General features: G+C 46.7%; 1 protein-coding gene across 1 annotated transcript in view; it reads left to right on the forward strand.

Moving 5' to 3' along the window:
• LOC144889319 (attractin-like protein 1) overlaps positions 1–19,658 on the forward strand; it is a gene marked incomplete at its 5' end in the record, with an annotated part of 60,000 nt that overhangs the window by 11,863 nt on the left and 28,479 nt on the right. The window contains 3 exons of the mRNA XM_078769444.1: positions 8,489–8,602; positions 12,710–12,838; positions 13,082–13,278. Of these exons, the coding sequence (XP_078625570.1) occupies positions 8,489–8,602; positions 12,710–12,838; positions 13,082–13,278 (440 nt within the window). The remainder of the gene's footprint in view (positions 1–8,488; positions 8,603–12,709; positions 12,839–13,081; positions 13,279–19,658) is intronic.

Raw genomic sequence — 19,658 nt, forward strand, 5'->3', positions numbered from 1 at the left:
AATATATCTCGGCATTTTCCCGTCTGTTATTTCAGGCGGTGTATGACTGACCATGCCGCGATTGAAAAAAATATATATCTCGGCAATTTCCCATGTGTGGCGACACGTGAACGAAGCTATGCTCCTCTCTCCACATTATTGTGACGACGTATAAATTAAATATTTCATCGTGACGATTGTCATCAAATGGACGAATTTTTAATATATCTCGGCATTTTCCCGTCTGTTATTTCGGGCGGTGTATGACTGACCATGCCGCGATTTAAACAAAATATATATATATCTCGGCATTTTCCCGTCTGTTATTTCGGGCGGTGTATGACTGACCATGCCGGAATTGTAAAAAAATATATCTCAATGGACTTGAACTTACAGGCCTTTGAGAATTCATTTCGTTCTATAAAGGGCAACTTTCATCGGATTTTCTTCCCGTTTTTTTTCAACCGAGTCTAAAACTATGTTAGCGACTGTGAAAAATGAAATGATATATCGAATTTGATTTGAAAGAAAACTGTGTGAGAGAGGAAGACACCACGGGCCTACAAAACAGGCCTCAAAGCTATGCGAGTTAATAAAATGATGGATATTTGTTTATATGAAGCCTCTCCCACAATGGGTGGAGCTATGGTTCCCAGAATGGGTGGAGCTTTGAGGTTTTGTCTTCTCTGCAAGAACAAGAAGAAGAAGAACAAGAATAACAACAACAACAGCAGAGGGCACTCTATGAGCAGCGTCTGTGACGCGGCTAAAAATGTCGTATCTGGGTTTGGATCCTCACGACGATTAAATCAATTTGTCCTTGTCACAAACCCTATAGTACCTGTCCACAAAGTTTCGTCCGAATACTGCACCCACAATTTCAACCTGAAAAGTCATACCTCTTCGGAGCCATGTTGGTGCTTACTGTTGTGTGGAGCAAAAAGACGTCTGCGGAGCTGTCGTATTCACACTCGCCATACTATGCCAATAAGTCTTCCCTTCAGTGTAAAACGACCAAAGCGACAGTTAAAAGGATTTTGAGCCAATCGGTGTCACAGGTCATGTGAAGATAGAGCTCAGCGATCGAGGCGGCGGTCAATTGTCTATACACCACCTAAATAACTGTGGAATCTCTTATTATAATGGGGGCAAACGTATATAGTTATGTATGTACGTATGTTTGTGACCAAAACGTCTTTTTCTTCAAATATATATATATATATATATATATAAAACCTAAAAAGACGGTCCGTGAATCAGTGAAGCCGTGTGACTATATATCTATTAATTACGTACTGCTTGAACATTAGTTGCATCCTGCCTATTAATTACGTACGTCTATTAATTGTGTACTGTTGGAATATACATATTGATCCATTTGGACTGCTGAAACCCCTTAGACCTTTGAAGACCCTTTAAGTTGCACAAGACCCTTAAGACCACAAAGATCCAAAATACCCTGAAGACCCAAAGGTCCCCAAAGACCCAAAGGTCCACAAAGAACCTTAAAGACCCAAAATACCCTGAAAAACGTTCCACTTAGATTGCGTTTCAATCACTTTGCTACGGAGTGCAGCTGGAACCATATTTACGTTTTTGACGGAGACGTTTATTCACCATTATTAGCAGCTTTCAGATTTTTCAGGCAAGACCCAAAATACATCGAGAACCCTAAATACCCTAACGCCGCTGAAGACCCAAAAGACCCCGAAGACCATTAAGGACCATGAAGACCCTTAAGACTCCCAAAATGCATCAGACAATTTCGACCCATAAGACTAGCTTGGACCAACAACAACAACAACAACAGGCATTTTAAGGCCATTTTCCCTGCTAGAGCAGGGGTTAGCTTTGCGGTCCCCATGACAATCTTCTCCATTTTGCCCTATTTTCTGCATCTCTCCTGGTTAACCCCCTTGCCCGCATTTCTTCTTCCACCATCTTTAGCCAAGTCTTTCTCGGTCTTCCCCATCCTCTACTTCCTTCTACATTCATTTCCATCACTCTTCTCAACCAGTCACTTTCATCCTTCCTCAACACATGACCAAACCATCTCAACCTGTTTCTCTTCACAGCATTCATCACAGGCTCCATTCCCATCATCTTTCGCAATTCATCATTTGGCTTCCTCTCTCTCAACGATACTCCACACATCCACCGAACCATTCACATTTCCACCCTTTCCAGCCTTCGTTGCTGCTCTACATTCATGACCCATGTCTCGCTCCCATAAATCATAATTCTCACACATGCAGCATACACCTTTCCCTTCAGCTTAAACGACACTCCCCTCCTCGTTAGCACGCTACTCGGTTCCCAAAACTTCTTTCAGGCACATCTCACTCTAGCAACCGTTGCCGAGTCTGATCCACCTTCTCCATTCAACATGTCTCCTCGGTAGCAAAATGTTTTCACACCTTCCAGCTTCACGCCGTCTCCACGATCCAACTTAACATTTTCCTCCATCTGCAGCTCCCTCTGTGCACACCTTACACTTGAATGTGGCTGCCACACTGGTTAATGACCCTCTCAGACCACTACATTTTTGATGAACCCACTCAGCGCACATTGTACATTGAATGGAGTTCACTCCGACACCCTTCCTGCACACAGCACACAGCCACTTCCCAGTTCTTTCCACCTCACCACATGCTTTACCACTTGCCATCACCTTCGTTTTTCCGATATTCACCTTCAGACCTTTCGTCTCCATACATTCCTTCCACTTGTTCAGCTTCTCCTTCAGTCCATCCACACTTTCCGCAATCAACACCAGATCATCTGCATACAACAACTCCCACGGTAAACCCTCCTTTACGTTCCGAGCCAGCACATCCATCACAGCTACAAATAGTTGTGGACTTGGTACCGACCCCTGATGCACTCCCACCTTCACCTCAAACTCACCACTGTTCCCGTCCTTCATCCTTACAGCTGTACGTGCTCTTTTGTCTCCCAAAACTCCCGTCGGCCCTCCCGCTCCAAAACTCCCGTCGGCCCTCCCGCTTATCTACTCTTCATTGCTTTTATCGCTTTCTCAACTTCCTCCTCAGTTATCTTCTTTGCCGGTCCTAAAACTGGGTTACTCTCTATGTTGCCATCCCATTCATTCTCTGTATTCAACAGCATTTCCATATATCTCTTCCATCTTCCTTTAATTCCATCTGGGTCCACAACGATTTGTCCCACTTCATCCTTGAAGCAACTCACCCCCATCACATCACACCTCTCTTTTGCTGTCTGCTTTGCAATCCTGAATACCGCTCTCTGACCCTCTTCCAAATCCAAGCGTTCTCCGAACATTTTCCTACATGCCTCCTGCGCCTTTGCTACCTCTTTCTTTGCAGCCTTCTTGGCTGCCTTATAACTTTCATGTTCTGCCTTTTCTGTCCCCGTACCCTTCGCCTTCTGCCACTCCTTGAACTTCTTCGTCTTCTCGTCAATCCTCTTGGATCGTCAATCTTCAAGCTTGGACCCTTGACTATTAAAAGCTTTTGACCACTTGGACCTTTTTAGACTACAAACAAATTACAAATAAATAATATTACCAAAATTACAAATGAATTTGTACAAAATAAATGGTTGCATTGTGATTGGTGTAAATCATGACAACAGCAACTCAAGTTCAGTCAGGTCATTATCCTCAGTTAAAACAAGCCCGTGCCTCTGCAGCGACGATGTGCAGTGAGGCGAGCGCCGTGAGTCGATCCATGATAGTTCTCTCAAGCAGGGCTTTTACTGTGGAGGTCCTTGATATTATTTCCAACTATTGTCTCTTAAACGACTCAACCAGGGACCACAAACCGATGTTTGTCTGAGGACTTCCAGGAATGTTGCGACATTGTCAAAGAAAACATCCTCCATTGTTTACTTTTAATGGTGTGTGTGTGTGTGTTGGTGTTGGTGTTGGTGTATGCGTGCGCATCAGGAATTGGTTTTGGGTCGTTTAATGGCACAATTAGATGTTGCACGATAGTGGGAGGGGAACGTGTTAGATATTCTGCTGTTTCGATGTGGGAATGCCCTTTTGTTTTCATGAGCGTGAGGAGGGGAGGAAGTAATTTGGAAGTTGGGGCTGGTTTTGGAGGGAGGGTGAGGATTGGAATTGGGGGCAGCAAAGATGTGATAAGAGTTGGGTGGGGGAGGTTGAGGCTTTTGGGGGAGGGTGTGAGGTGAGGACCTCCGGATATGGGGAGAGGGGTTGAGGAGTTATGGGAGGGAGTATGGGTAGGGTGTCGGAAGGCATTCTTCGTGACAGTGCTTCGTGCAGCTTGAACGGCAAGAGGAGGCACTGCTGTATCCCTATTTTGCTCTAATGATGGATTAATGCCCGAAACATCAGCTTCTCCTTACTTCCCCTTTACCCTGTCGATGTCCTGAGGTGACGTGTGACGAGTCGTGATGGTGGGGTGGCCTTTCCCACCAATACTAGTGCCACTGACCTAGCGGAATGCCAAAAGAGCCATTTAACACTGATAACAGAGGGCAAAACAGTAAAAATGGGGTCAGAAGGGTTGATAATGTTCGAGACACTGGGAGAGGGAGATGTCGTCTTAACTATTACATACGTGACACATATCTAATATCACGAGAAAGTACTTCATGCTTACACGAAACATTATTTACCCTCTGGAAGCCATTTCCACAACATTATTGTTCCAACCAGTTTTAATTCCTCTGTTCAATTACTCGTTTTGGAGGCTCTAGTTTATTGTTGCTTAAGTGCTATGTTCTGTTATTTCCTGTATTTTGCTTTTGATAGGCATTTATCATTTGTGATGATACCAGGATGGTGTTTTGGACTGGAAATGCCTCCAATTTTGAAGATTATTTTATGCCTCTGCCCCCAAAGGTGGCCGGAGGCATTATGTTTTCGGGTTGTCCGTCTGTACGGGCTAAACCTAGTTTTTCTCAGCAAACACATATCCGATTGAAACAAAACTTTCAGGGTAGGAGTGACACCCATGCAAAATGTTTTTGATAATTGTGACGTCATAGGACACGTGGTATAGCAGCCATCTTGGAATAAAAGCAAATAATTTAAAAAATATTTCTTGGAAACCGCTGAATGGAAAAATTATAAACTTGGCACATTGTTAAGTACTCCCAATGGGGAACAAAAGCAGGATAATGATGGCATCATAGGTGAAGTGGTATACCAGTCAAAAATGTTTCAATCGAATTCCTTATCCTAAAAATCTGAAATTGCATGCACATGATCTACGACCCATTTGTATTGAAATATTTAATTTATGTCATCAGAGGTCACATGGTTTGGCAGCCATATTGGATTTTACCTAAAACCTTTAAAAAAACCTCTTATCCCAAACCACCAAATCGATCGACTCAAAGCTTTACGTGTGTCATTGACTAGGCTTGGTGATTAAAAGATGATCACGAAAACATCATTGGTCACATGGTGTGGCAGCCATATTGGATTAACGGAAAATATTAAATAATTATATCTCTGAAACCGCTTACCCTATAGATGCAAAATTTTACAAATGTTATCCAACACCATTGCTGCATATAGATTGAAAATTATGACGTTATAGGTCATGTGGTTTGGTAGCCATATTGGATAGAAAAATGAACCTTATCCGATCAACACAAAACTTCACAAATGTGATCCCCTACCCATACATATGCAGAGTGTACATTTTAAGGTCATATGTCATGTGGTTTGGCAGCCATATGAGCTTGAAAGCCGATATTTAAAAATAAAATCCCTTCTCCAAAACCGCTTCACCGATCGATGTGAAACCCGTCATGTCTGCTAAAAATGTGATATTTGAGAACAGCTGAGGGGATTTAAATTAAGCTTGTTTATTTTTAGGATAGTGAAAGAGGGAATCTACCCATTGTCACGGGCTGGGACTACGTGGGTGTATATTGGTGACATAGTCACATTGCTCTAGTTTATTTTATTTTTGGTTTATCCTCATAGTTTTCCTTTTCAATGTGGTTCCTGTTCCTCAAGCATGTAAGGCAGTTGAAAATAAAGGATGATCTCCATCTCCTTTACATTGCAGCTGTGTATTTTATTTATTTCGTTGGTATCGAGGATAGTTTGGTCTTGTCGAGGCAAGTTGCACTTTTACATTAAAACCAATTAATTTTAGTGCAGAGCTCTATCTCAGGATGACGTTAAATGGTCTTCATGAGGGAACATGCAGCCATTCTTGTTTTAGCACACAGATGTGGCGGCACATACTTTGGTCCAAGTGTCTGAGGGTTAATATTCTCGCTTACATTTATGGCATTTCATTTTTCATTTCAGTTTACATTCTCCTTCTCTTTTAGAATTTCAAATTGAGACTTGTATCATCCAGTCAAGAAAGTTAATCATTATTTGGCAATGTTAGGCTGCAGCCAGCCACGGGGAGGTGGCTGTCCCCGCTGGGCCCTCGGCCTTTGGCTGCTTGACATTGTGGGAATGGGGGTAGCGAGGGGGTAGAAGTGGGCAGGGTGGGTGATGGAGGTGGATTCACCGATAGTACTAAATGCCCATTGGGCTGTGAGTTTATTACCTCCGCCACCAAAGGTGGATGGAGGTTGTTTTCACCTTATTATTATTATTATTTTTGGATACAAGATCGAGGCTTGTGTAAGAGAAAACATTAATGACAAAAAAAACAAAAGGACACATAAGACATAATAAAGGGAGCACACAAGGAAGACAAGGGAGAGAGGGGGAAGCACACAAGTACAACATTTGAGAGCAGGGACATCGGGAGATCTGTGGGAGGGAGAGGGCTGATGACATCATAATTCGATAATTCGACAAGTACAAAACTTCATCCAATCAAGATGCAATTTATTGAGCATAATGTTGGAATAAATTCGTTTAGAAAACAAATAATGATGACGTCATCGGTCACATGGTTCGGCCGCCATCTTGGAAAAACTTTGCACCTCTATATCTCGGAAAGTGCTGAATAGTAAAAATTGAGACATGGCTCATTGTAAAGAACTCTCCATGGGGAATAAAATATGTTAATGATGATGTCATTGGTGCCTCCGTTATGACGTCATAATTGACAAGTGTTACGTGCTCCTCCCCAAACCCCGGTCACGGTGTACCTCCGAGCCCCGAGAGGAGTCACGGCAGAAAGATGTGTTATTCTGTATGTCAAAGATCAATGGTGAAACCACAGCAATTGTTATCAACAAACAAGTATTGTATTAAGATCACACAAGAATAACAGTACAACAACAATAGTAATCAATTGTACAACCAATATATATTTCCTATGATTGTACCATCAGGTTCGTACAATATAACTCACTGTGCTCCAAGTGAGCGAAAAGAAGAACATTCCGAATGTCTCTACTCCGGCATCAAGCCAAAGTCGATCCGCTCCAGTGATCGTCAGAACGTGTCTAATCGAGACCAGAATCCCGTTCGGATGACAGTCACAGTCACGCTGCCAAAGCTGTGCAAAGGTGCCCTCAAGGCGACTGGGAAATCACACCCTCGGGTATGGACGTTCCACGGCTCCCAATAGGCGAACCGCAGATTTCCCACTCAAAAGCCACGTTACACACACACACCAGATTAACGTCTGAATGCGGTGAAAATGGTTGAAGCGAGGTGGAAAACCTTGAGCGAAGCGCAAATCCTGCGCGAGGTAAAAATGGCCGACGGCCCGTTCTCGTGGCGTAACGGCACTCCGATGATTCTCTCCGGAAGCAACCGCAAAACCTGTCACGCAGGTTTATCTGTCACAGCGATAACAACTCTGTCGCAGGAATCCCTTTCCCAGGAAACCCAAAGTTCACACGTGACCCTCATTCGCCAACGTTCGCTCAGGACCTTGAAGCAGCTCGGCTTCTTGTCCGACTCACTCGCTCCGCCTTCTCTTCCTCCTCTTCCTCTTCGTCGTCGTTCGGTTCCGGTTTCATTTAAAACATTAACTTTTTTACCTTTTGAAAATAGTAATCTCTATTTCCCTTAAACGACAACAATAATAGTACATGGAATCAAAAGTGTTTACAGTGGATGAAAACCACAACAACGGAAGTGACGAATCCGTAACACAAGTACAAAACTTCATACGATCAAGATGAAATTTCTTGAGCATAATCTCGGAGTAAATTAGTTTCGAAAACAAATAATGATGACGTCATCGGTCACGTGGTTCGGCCACCATATTTGTCCAAAATGGCCGATAAAAAGTACATTCCGGCAAGTCCTCGGTCTCTGACCGATTTTTCATTTTTTTTTGTTTGTCTGTTTGTTTTCAAAATATCTCAAAACGTTGTGGATGTATTCTGACGAAATTTGGCAGAGATGTTGCGTATGTGACAAGGACGAAATGATTAGATTTTGGTGTTGATCCGGATGCGGATCCAGCTCATATAATTTTAAAAGTTATTCTTCACCATTGAGTGATATGGCCAACCAGGCGGAGGTCTGCTCCCTACGAAGTGCCTTTTTAGTTTGTTTTGAAATTGAGGTGGATATGTTGCACATTCATATACTCTTGTTCTCTTGTTTTTCGTGCAGGAAAAACGTTCCACTTAGATTGCGCTTCAATCACTTTGCGACAGAGTGCAGCTGGGACCATCTTTACGTTTTTGACGGAGACTCTGTTTATTCACCATTATTAGCAGCTTTCAGGTTTGTACATCCATTTTAAATACATATTTTGTTTTTCGTGCATGCTATTGTTTGCGTCAACCAAAGTTGTTGCTCGTTTGAAACAATGTCACGTTGTCATGTGCCTGCAACACACAGATATAGTCAGGTTCACTATGTTTTTTTCATTCAAAATCATGGTAGATTAGCAAACCGATACATTTTTGGAAACGTTATTACATGGAAAATCTGAAAATCAATGTTTACATTTGCCAATTCCGACCAATTCGATTCGACCAATTCGACCAATTCGACCATTCGACCATTCGACCAATCGCTTCGATCGACCATTCGACCAATTCGATCGATTCGATTCGATTCGATTCATCGAATTCGATTCGATCGACCATTCGACCAATTCGATTTGCCAATCAATTTGACCGACCTTTGCTTGTGTGGAACGGACTGTGAAAACGATGCGGACTATATTGTCGGATACGACACACAGGACAGTGATGACGAACTCTAAATGGCATATTCTGTAATCGTGTATGTTTGATGCCATTGACTGCCTGTGTATATTTTGTCATTGACTGCCTGTGTAGATGTGAAGTTATACTGACTGCATGTGTATATATGATTTTGCTGACTGCCTGTGTATGTTTGGTGATATGAATTATTGTGACACATTTTGATGTTATTAACTGCCTGTACAAAATGATAACATGTATTTGATTATGCAACTTATCGCGAATATAAAGACAGTATTTTGCAGTTCAAAACCTTTGATTCGTGTCTTACCATTCCCCATAGCACTAATTTGATACTTTCATTGGATTTCTTGTCCCTGAAAATATAGCTTTAGTATATTTTAAAAAGTTTTTAGGGTAATTAGAGGCAGAAATAGAACAAAATATGTATTTTACAGTGGCCATTTTGAAAATCCAAAATGGCCGCCATACAGGTATCTCTCCAAATGTAAACATTGATTTTTAGTTTCCTTATGCTATAACCTTTCCAAAAATGTATAGGTTTGCTAATCTACCATGATTTTGAACGAAATATAATTTATTGACATAGTGAACCTGACTAATACCTCTCTGTTATCTAAATTTGACGCTGGGTGATGATAATAATGCACTGTCATAAATACATGTTCCCATGCTCATCTATCATATAAAACACAATGTCAGTTTGTGTGTCCCCCTTCATCAGGGTAGCTTTTATAGGCCAATTTTTTAACATGAATATGTGTCCACTATGATCTGTGGCCTGGTGTTGGCTTAGCGGTTAGGGTGCTGGCTTGGGATCCTAGGATCCTGAGTTCGAATCCCAGTCGATCACTGAATTAACGCCAGGGTGTTGACTCAGCCTGTCATCCTTCCGAGGTCGGCAAATTGAGTACCAGCTTGCTGGGATGAATGATCCCGGTGTGTACTCTGGTTTAGAATAGGTACACCGTATCCCTGCACATCGTAAGAGGCGACTAAGGGTTGGCATCAGGAAGGGCATCCGGCCATAAAAACATTGCCTCAAACAGGGAACCATGATTGTCATGGGGCCCGCATGGCTAACCCCCGCTCTCGCGGGGAAAATGGCCTTAAAACGATCATTCATTCATTCATTCATTCATTCATATATTCATTCATATGATCTATCGAAAGTCCTTATAAATCTCAACGTCGGCGTTCCTGAGAACTGGCGATCTCAGCCTCATCTGTATGGCGCATTCTCACGTTGGAGTCCAATCTCTACCCCTACATCTTCTCTGTAAGGCATAAACTAACTCTGAATGACATAGTAAGACGAGTATCAATGTGTGATTGGTTCTGTGACCGAATGGAAAGGTACCCAAGTTGTATCAACGCCTTGTGGTTCAGTGAGGACGCACACTTCCATTTGAATGGGGCTATCAACAATCACAACAACATCTTCTGGGGTGATGAACCTCCTGAGGAGGTGTCTGAGATGTCTCTCAAGGGCCCCAAGTCCACTCACTTCTCTGCATTGAATGCCAGACAGGGTATGCTGGAACCGTATTGGTTCAAGGACGCCAAAGGTAAGACGGTAACAGTCAATGGTGAGTGGCCTGGTGTTGGCTTAGCGGTTAGGGTGCCGGCTTGGGATCCTAGGATCCTGAGTTCAAATCCCGGTCGATCGCTGAATTAACGCCAGGGGGGTTGACTCAGCCTGTCATCCTTCCGAGGTCGGCAAATTGAGTACCAGCTTGCTGGGATGAATGATCCCGGTGTGTACCCCGATTTAGAATAGGTACACCGTATCCCTGCGCATCGTAAGAGGCGACCAAGGGTTGGCGCCAGGAAGGGCATCCGGCCATAAAAACATTGCCTCAAACAGGGAACCATGATTGTCATGGGGCCCGCAAGGCTAACCCCCGCTCTAGCGGGGAAAATGGCCTGAAAACGATCATTCATTCATTCATTCAGTCAATGTTGAGTGGTACCACGAGGTATTACGCCAATTCCACGCTGATCTAGCTCAACTACTGTCTCCAAACCAACTCAGACTTGCATGGTGCCCCACCACACACTGCAGGTGAAACTATCGACTTGCTCCACCACCTGTTTGGAAATCGTGTCATCAGCCTGGGCACAGCGACGAGTGGGCGCCTCACAGCCCGGATTTTAATCCATTGGATTTTTTTCTTATAGGGTGCTGCTAAAGGTTAAGTTTACGTCAACAAATTTCAAACCCTGGCTGTCCTGAAGTAGGAGGTGGAGGTCTACCACCAGGCTACCACTCCAGCAACTTGCTGACAAATTGTGGAGAATTTTGTAGTCAGGATCAAAGCCTGTGTGAACAGAGTGTGGTGATATGAATCCACAAAAGTCCTTCTCAATAGTGAGCTTTATTGAAATCAAAACGTCCACATAATCTAAAAAGAGATTAAGCAATTATTAGCAAACGGCCATATAAAAACCCTATAAAAAGCAAGCGGTATAAAGGAGCGCCCATTATGCCTACCAGCTCGGATCGTCACAGAATACAGACAGTTCTCGCACACATACCCAACCACTTATAAATCATTGCTTATCTCAACCGCCAGGGAGAACTGCAACAGATCACAACCATTATTTCATTACACAGAGGTGGAGCATACATTGAAATTTTTATGATTTTTCTCCAATAAAACATTTAAATAGTCCTCTGCTTTTTTGAAACACCCTGTATCTAACACGTATGACATGGGCCCAGCAGAATCACACTGAGTAAAGTATATATCATGAAGAGAAGAGAAGAGCAGAAGTGTGCAGTTCAGGGCTTAGTTTATTTTTATAATTATTATTTTTTGTATCCAGAGTTAAGGCTCGTGTAAGCGCTATCACATTGCACACAAAAACATGCACACTGACCCATAAAACATACAATAAACAAGAAAGAGCAATCAGAGATTGCAGACCCTCACCAGGATGTATTTTCAGTGGTTTTTAAGGCTTTTGTGTTAAAACAAATATGGCGGCCGAACCACGTGACAGATGACGTCATCATTTTTTTTTTTTCCTTCACTAATTTATTCCGAGATTATGCTCAAGACATTCCATCTTCATCGGATGAAGTTTTGTACTTGTCGAATTATGACGTCATAATGGAGGCACCGATGACATCATCATTAACATATTTTATTCCCAATGGAGAGTTCTTTACGTGGCAGACGGGAGCGGCTTGGCAGACGGGAGCGGCTTGGCAGACGGGAGCGGCTTGGCAGACGGGAGCGGCTTGCCAGACGGGAGCGGCTTGGCAGACGGGGGCGGCTTGGCAGACGGGGCGGCTTGGCAGACGGGGGCGGCTTGGCAGACGGGGGCGGCTTGGCAGACGGGGGCGGCTTGGCAGACGGGGGCGGCTTGGCAGACGGGGGCGGCTTGGCAGACGGGGGCGGCTTGGCAGACGGGGGCGGCTTGGCAGACGGGGGCGGCTTGGCAGACGGGGGCGGCTTGGCAGACGGGGGCGGCTTGGCAGACGGGGGCGGCTTGGCAGACGGGAACGGCTTGGCAGACGGGAACGGCTTGGCAGACGGGAACGGCTTGGCAGACGGGAACGGCTTGGCAGACGGGAACGGCTTGGCAGACGGGAACGTCTTGGCAGACGGGAATGGCAGATTGTGACTTTTACTGATTTTACCTTTCACAGCGGTCTTATTGTCCCGGAAAAATGGAGTGATGAAACGGTTCCTGAAGTTGTGGCTCATTCGGGCAGTGCCTTCTTACACTTCTTCAGTGATGCAGCTTACAACCTCACTGGCTTCAACATCTCATACAGGTGTGGGTGTGGGTGTGGATGTGGATGTATTTCAAAAGGAGGAAGTGGTTTTGAATGCGAGTGACAGTTTGAAGTTGTCTGGAATATGTTGCTTTCCATTTTTGTAACCACCTTGCGTGCCACTTGCATAGGCGTGCTGGCTTTACCTTGACTGCAATTTTTTATTCATAAATCTTTCCGAAAAAGCAAATGTTTTTTGGTTACCACAATCCGTTGCCTCCTTTTACTTGTTGACTGCTGTAGCTTCAGCTCGTGTCCCAACAACTGTTCGGGGCACGGGCGGTGCAATACATCCGGCGGGGCTCATTGCTTGTGTGAAGACTCGTGGAAGGGAGAGGCCTGCAACCAACCCTACTGCAGGGACAATTGTGGCAGTCCATTCCGGGGCTTTTGTGACATTCCTGGGAAAAAGTGCTGCATGTGTAACAGCAGTTGGCAAGGTATGCTGAGCCCGTTAGAGCCTCTGCTTGCCTTATCCTCTTCTCTTTCACGGTAATGTTCATTGGTAAACTGGTACAGATGGTCACTGTCATCCTCAAATCGAGGACAGGTGGGGACAGGTGGTCATTTCAATGGCTATATATATATATATATATATATATATATTTCCCTTCAAAGCTTTGTCATCACAACATAAAACAAAGGGGCAATACCCCTGGTACTCACCTGGTAGAATAAACAGTATACTGCACTGACTAAAGGAATTTCAAACCAATTTCACTGGTTGTTAGAATACAGGGAATGTTGAATCATATGTAGAATCATATTAACATAATCATAAGACTTTAAACAAACAAACAAAAAATACCTATTTTGGGGGGCAACCACACCCCCCCCCCCCACCTCCCTCAACCCCATATACCTCCGAAGACCCAAATTTTTCTAATGCCTTGAACAAACATTGGCACATCATGGGTGATTAAGGTTGTGGTGAGGTTTCATCGAAATTGCATGTGTAGTCTCTGAGAATAAAGCAAATACCTATTTTGGGGGGGGTCAAACCTGGATCACTTAACAACAACAACAACAACAGGCATTTTAAGGCCATTTTCCCTGCTAGAGCGGGGGTTAGCCTTGCGGTCCCTATGACGATCTTCTCCATTTTGCTCTATTTTCTGCATCTCCCCTTGTTAACCCCCTTGCCCGCATTTCTTCTTCCACCATCTTTAGCCAAGTCTTTCTCGGTCTTCCCCGTCCTCCACTTCCTTCGACATTCATTTCCATCACTCTTCTCAACCAGTCACTTTCATCCTTCCTCAACACATGACCAAACCATCTCAACCTGTTCTCTTCACAGCATCCATCACAGGCTCTATTCCCATCATCTTTCGCAATTCATCATTTGTCTTCCTCTCTCTCAACGATACTCCACACATCCACCGATCCATTCGCATTTCCACCCTTTCCAGCCTTCGTTGCTGCTCTACGTTCATTATCCATGTCTCACTCCCATAAATCATAACACTTCTTACACATGCAGTATACACCTTTCCCTTCAGCTTCAACGACACTCCCCTCCTCGTCAGCACCCCACTCAGTTCCCGAAACGTCTTCCATGCATATGTCACTCGAGCAACCGTTGCCGAGTCTGATCCACCTTCTCCATTCCGCATGTCTCCGAGGTAGCAAAATGTTTTCACACCTTCCAGCTTCACACCGTCTCCAAGATCCTACTCAACATTTCCTCCATCTGCAGCTCCCCCTGTGCACACCTTACATTTGAATGGAGCTGCCACACTGGTTTATGACCCTCTCAAACCACTACATTTTTGATGAACCCACTCAGCGCACATTGCACATTGAATGGAGTTCACTCCGACACCCTTCCTGCACACAGCACAGGGCCACTTCGCAGTTCTTTCCACCTCACCACATGCTTTACCACTTGCCATCACCTTCGTCTTTCCGATATTCACCTTCAGGCCTTTTGTCTCCATACATTCCTTCCACTTGTTCATCTTTTCCTTCAGTCCATCCATACTTTCCGCAATCAACACCAGATCATCTGCATACAACAACTCCCACGGTAAACCCTCCTTTTAAGTTCTGAGCCAGCACCTCCATCACAGCTACAAATAGTAGTGGACTTAGTACTGACCCCTGATGCACTCCCACCTTCACCTCAAACTCAGCACTGTTCCCGTCCTTCGTCCTTTCAGCTGTGCACGCTCTTTTGTACATTGCCATCACTACTCTGATCAACCATTCCTCCACTCCTAACTTCCTCAATGTCCGTGTCACTACTTCGCATGGAACCCAATCGAATGCTTTCTCCAGATCAACAAACCCAAGAAACCGGGGGAGATCCACTTTGACCCCGGTAAACCCCCTTAAACCATAATTATTTTTTAAATGTCGTGAACAAACTTTAGTCACAACATAACAAATATCATTTGTGCCAAGTTTGGTCACAATCCCTTCAGCGGTTTCAGAGAAGGAGTTTCAAGTGTTTACGGACGGATGGACTGACGACGTGCCATCGCATAAGCTCCCCTGAACTTCGTTCCAGCTGAGCTAAAAAATAGGGGCAATGCCCCTGGGCTCACCTGATAGAACCAAGGAACCACTGGTAGGTGTGGATGTGGACGACAGGCAAGTGCGGTTCTGTTGCAGTTCTTATTGTCATCACTCTCGTCTTCTTCTCCAAAAATCAGCCCACTTTTTCATAAACCTTCAGTTTGAATTCGGCCATGAAACGTTTCCTTTTTTTCTTACCTGGACTGACAGCAGGGGTGTGTTCAGGTATCAAGCAGCTTTACGCTTTCCAAACCAGCCGTTCCTTATCAATAGTTTCGAATGGAGTGCTTGCTCGATTGCTTAGGCCACTTGGCAAGCGCTTTCTACCAGAAACTGTAACTTAACACACCCCTGACATTGTATAGCAGGGACTTGTAATGGTGTGCACGATTTTGTGGAATGATATAAAATTCAACAACCCGATGGTTATTTATACATTTCTAATGGATGAGCAACGTGGTTTCCCATTGCATTGGTACCGGAAATCACGCTGGTTTTGAACACATTGGTACAGGTAACTTTAATCATTACAACAACCTTTTCTCAAGATATTCATTTTGATGTCAACTGGTTATTTACAGTAGTTGTATTGGAAAAGAGCCGTTCATACGCCCTCAACTACAAAGCCATGTCGGCTGCTGAAAATATGGAGATCACATATCTCCGGTCATGTGGAGAAGAAAGGGGTATACGTGTGTGTGGGTCATACGTGCCTGAAATTTTCCGAGATAACTTTTTTCCCCAGGTGTGTGGCCAGGGGGCAGGTTATTTGCATGAAAATATGGTAATCTCACAATTAAGAATGCCCTTTTCAGAAAAAGTCAGATAAATTTACCCTCTAATCACCGTTTTTCAACAAAACTATGTATTTTAATTAATAATTTTCGAAATCATTCATTTTGGAAATGGGAGTTTCCACGCAACACATTAATTTTCACGATCCCAAAGAGGAAGTGTCTCGTAATAATCAAATGGCAAGTAAATGACATTTTGAAAATTAAAGATTTCAAATAAACTTATTTAAAGTGTATGTGCACATAACTAATAAAATAAAAACGAAGAAATGTCTCTCGGCAATTTCCTGAAACGCATTCTTTGGGCGGTGTATAATCGCTCCGAATGAAACAGGCATTACCTGGTTTGCTTTGCTTGAGTTGTAATCAAAATGTACCTTTGTTTCTTCAAAAAGTAATTGTGATCGAAGACATGTTTATTCAGTGTTAAAATGCACATCAGAGGCCGATAGTCGGCCTATGGAGCCCATGACTTATTCATTTTTAAACTTGAATGTATCAAACACGCATGGTGACGTCATCAGACTTGCTCTGCAATGATGTTCAGCAATATTATCCGATACTTCATCCTGATTCTTTACAGCTGCTCTTGTATATGTTTGCTGAGCACACATTACCTTCCAATGCCTTTGCTGCTCAGCATCCCATGCAAGTATGGGTTAACGTTCATTGAATGTCTCATTCTGTTCCTTCATTCTTTTATTCATTTTGGAGATCACATTTAAAAACGCGAGTGGCAACCACATAAACGATGCTCCGCCCTTCTCCCCACGTGCAGAGTACCTAATTTTAACTTTTTATTGTGACTACGTCTAAAGAATGAAACATTCCGACAATATAAACAATACAGCTCAAATGGAAAAGTCCCTGGGGAAAAAAGTGTTATGGGCGGTGTATAAGAACATTACATGACACCTTTCTGTCCCACGAAAACCAATGTTACTCTTGAAGGAACTGCGCTCCAACGCGAGTCGAAAGAATTGACGCGACCAAAGACGGAATTCGTCCGAGTTGCTTTATTGAAACAAAACAGCTCAGGTATTCTCACAAGCCCGTTTATCGGGCAGCAATATATATACACATTTATGTCGGGAAGTTTGCCCGGCAAAAGCTATACCGGGCATGCCCGGGTGTCAAGGGCGAGCCTTGGAAAGGCGAGTCTGGACCTGCCCGGGCGTGTTTGGCTGCGGCCTGGCAAGTCGAGGCTGGGCATGCCCGGACGCTCTGGACGAGCCCTGGAAAGGCGATAGCGGGCATGCCCGGACGCTCTGGGCGAGCCCTGGAAAGGCGATAGCGGGCATGCCCGGACGCTCTGGGCGAGCCCTGAAAAGGCGATAGCGGGCATGCCCGGACGCTCTGGGCGAGCCCTGGAAAGGCGAGAGCGGGCATGCCCGGGAAAGACGAGACCGGGCGTGCCCGGGAGGTTCGGGCGTGCCCGGGAACAGTGAGTCCGGGCATGCCCGGGAGAGGCGCGTCTGGCCGTGTTCTGGCCGGTGCAAGGCGATTGTGTGCATCCAGCGGTAACCGCTACACACGCCCCTCCAGAATCGACCTGCACCGGCAGGGTCAATTTAAGGGGGGTCCGGATGACCCGGCCGAAGCGACCCCTGGAGGGTCGTGGGGAGGGGTCCGACGTGGTGGTGGGTGGTCGAGCGGGGGGAACTGTGGACGGGGGGCGGCCTCGCCGCGGAGGAAGGGCCAACCGTGGTGGTCGGTCGACGTCCATGTGCGCCGGTTTGAGGCGGTCCACAGAAATCCGGTCCGGCCGGCCGCCAAAGTCGACGATGAAAGACTTGTCGCCCCGTCGCAGGACCCGGAAGGGCCCGTCGTACGGCGGCCGGAGTGGCCCCCGGTGCGCGTCATGACGCACAAAGACGAACTCCGCTGTGCGAAGCGCCGATGGGACGTAGGACTGGGGGCCACCGTGGCGGGACGTCGGCACAGGGGCAAATCGTCGGGCGGCCTCCTGGAGGTCCGAGCGCTGGCGAGCGGCGGACCAGGGACTGGTAGCGTCGGGCACGAATTCGCCCGGGACGCGGAGCGGCTGGCCGTAGACGAGCTCGGCGGCGGACGCCTGGAGGTCTTCCTTGGGGGCCGTGCGTAGGCCCAAAAGGACCCACGGCATCCGGTCGGCCCAACCGTCGTCCTGAAGGCCGGCCATGAGTGCGGCCTTCATGGAGCGGTGAAACCACTCGCACAACCCGTTGGCTTGGGGGTGGTAGGCCGTGGTGCGGTGCAGCGTGACCTCCAACGAACGGGCGACCGCGCCCCAAAGCTCAGACGTGAACTGTGGGCCGCGGTCGGACGAGATGTCCGCTGGTGCACCAAAGCGCGCGACCCAGGTGGCGATGAACGCCTGCGCCACGTCGGCGGTGGTGGTGGAGGCAAGGGGCACGGCCTCCGGCCACCTGGTGGTCCTGTCCACCATGGTGAGCAGGTGGGTGAACCCCCGCGAGGGGGGCAGGGGACCCACCAGGTCCACGTGGACGTGGTCGAAACGCCGTTCAGGCACGGCGAAAGGTGCCAGCGGGGCCTGGGTGTGGCGGTGGACCTTGACCCGCTGGCAGGCCGTGCAGGCGTTGGCCCAGTCGCGGAAGTTTCGTCGAAGGCCGTGCCAGACGAAACGCGCCGACACCAGCTTCTGAGAAGCTTTCCGGCCCGGGTGAGAAAGGCCGTGGATGGAGGCGAAGATGCGGCGCTGCCAGGAAACGGGCACGATGGGGCGAAGCTGGCCCTGGGAGACGTCGCAGAGCAGGACGGTGCCCGCGAAGGGAATGTCGGCCAGGCGGAGGCCCGTGTCCGCCGCACGGAGTGCCTGCACCGAGGCGTCGGTGGTCTGGTCGGCCGCCATGAGCGCGAAGTCCACGCCGAGGTGGACCGCGTTCGCGCTGGCCCGAGAAAGACAGTCGGCCACGGCGTTGTCTTTGCCGGCGACGTGCCGGATGTCCGTGGTGAACTCCGACACGGCGGAGAGGTGGCGCTGCTGGCGGGCCGACCACGGCTCCGTGACCTTAGCCATTGCGTAGACCAACGGCTTGTGGTCGACGAAAGCCGTGAACCGGCGGCCCTCCATGAGGTGTCGGAAATGGTGAACGGCCAGGAATAGCCCGAGCAGCTCGCGGTCGAACGTGCTGTAGTTTAACTCGTTCGGCCGGAGTTGCCGGCTGAAAAAAGCGAGTGGCTGCCAAACCCCGTCCACCCATTGCTCATGGACGGCGCCCACCGCGTAGTTGGAGGCGTCCGTAGTGAGGGCGATGGGCGCGTTGAGCACCGGGTGAGCCAGCAGCGTTGCGTCGGCGAGGGCCCATTTGGCGCTGGCGAAGGCCGCGTCCATGGCCGCGGACCAAACAATGTCATGCTTGGCCGGCTTGCCCCGGAGGGCCTCGTAAAGGGGCTGCATGAGCTGAGCAGCGCGGGGCACGAATCGGTGATAAAAATTCACCATGCCGAGGAACTCTTGGAGGGCCTTGATGGAACGGGGACGCGGGAACGTGGTGATGGCCTCGACC

The sequence above is a fragment of the Myxine glutinosa genome, unplaced genomic scaffold (genome assembly GCF_964187855.1).
Source record: "Myxine glutinosa unplaced genomic scaffold, kmMyxGlut1.1 SCAFFOLD_2568, whole genome shotgun sequence".
NCBI classification, from domain to species: Eukaryota; Metazoa; Chordata; class Myxini; order Myxiniformes; family Myxinidae; genus Myxine; species Myxine glutinosa.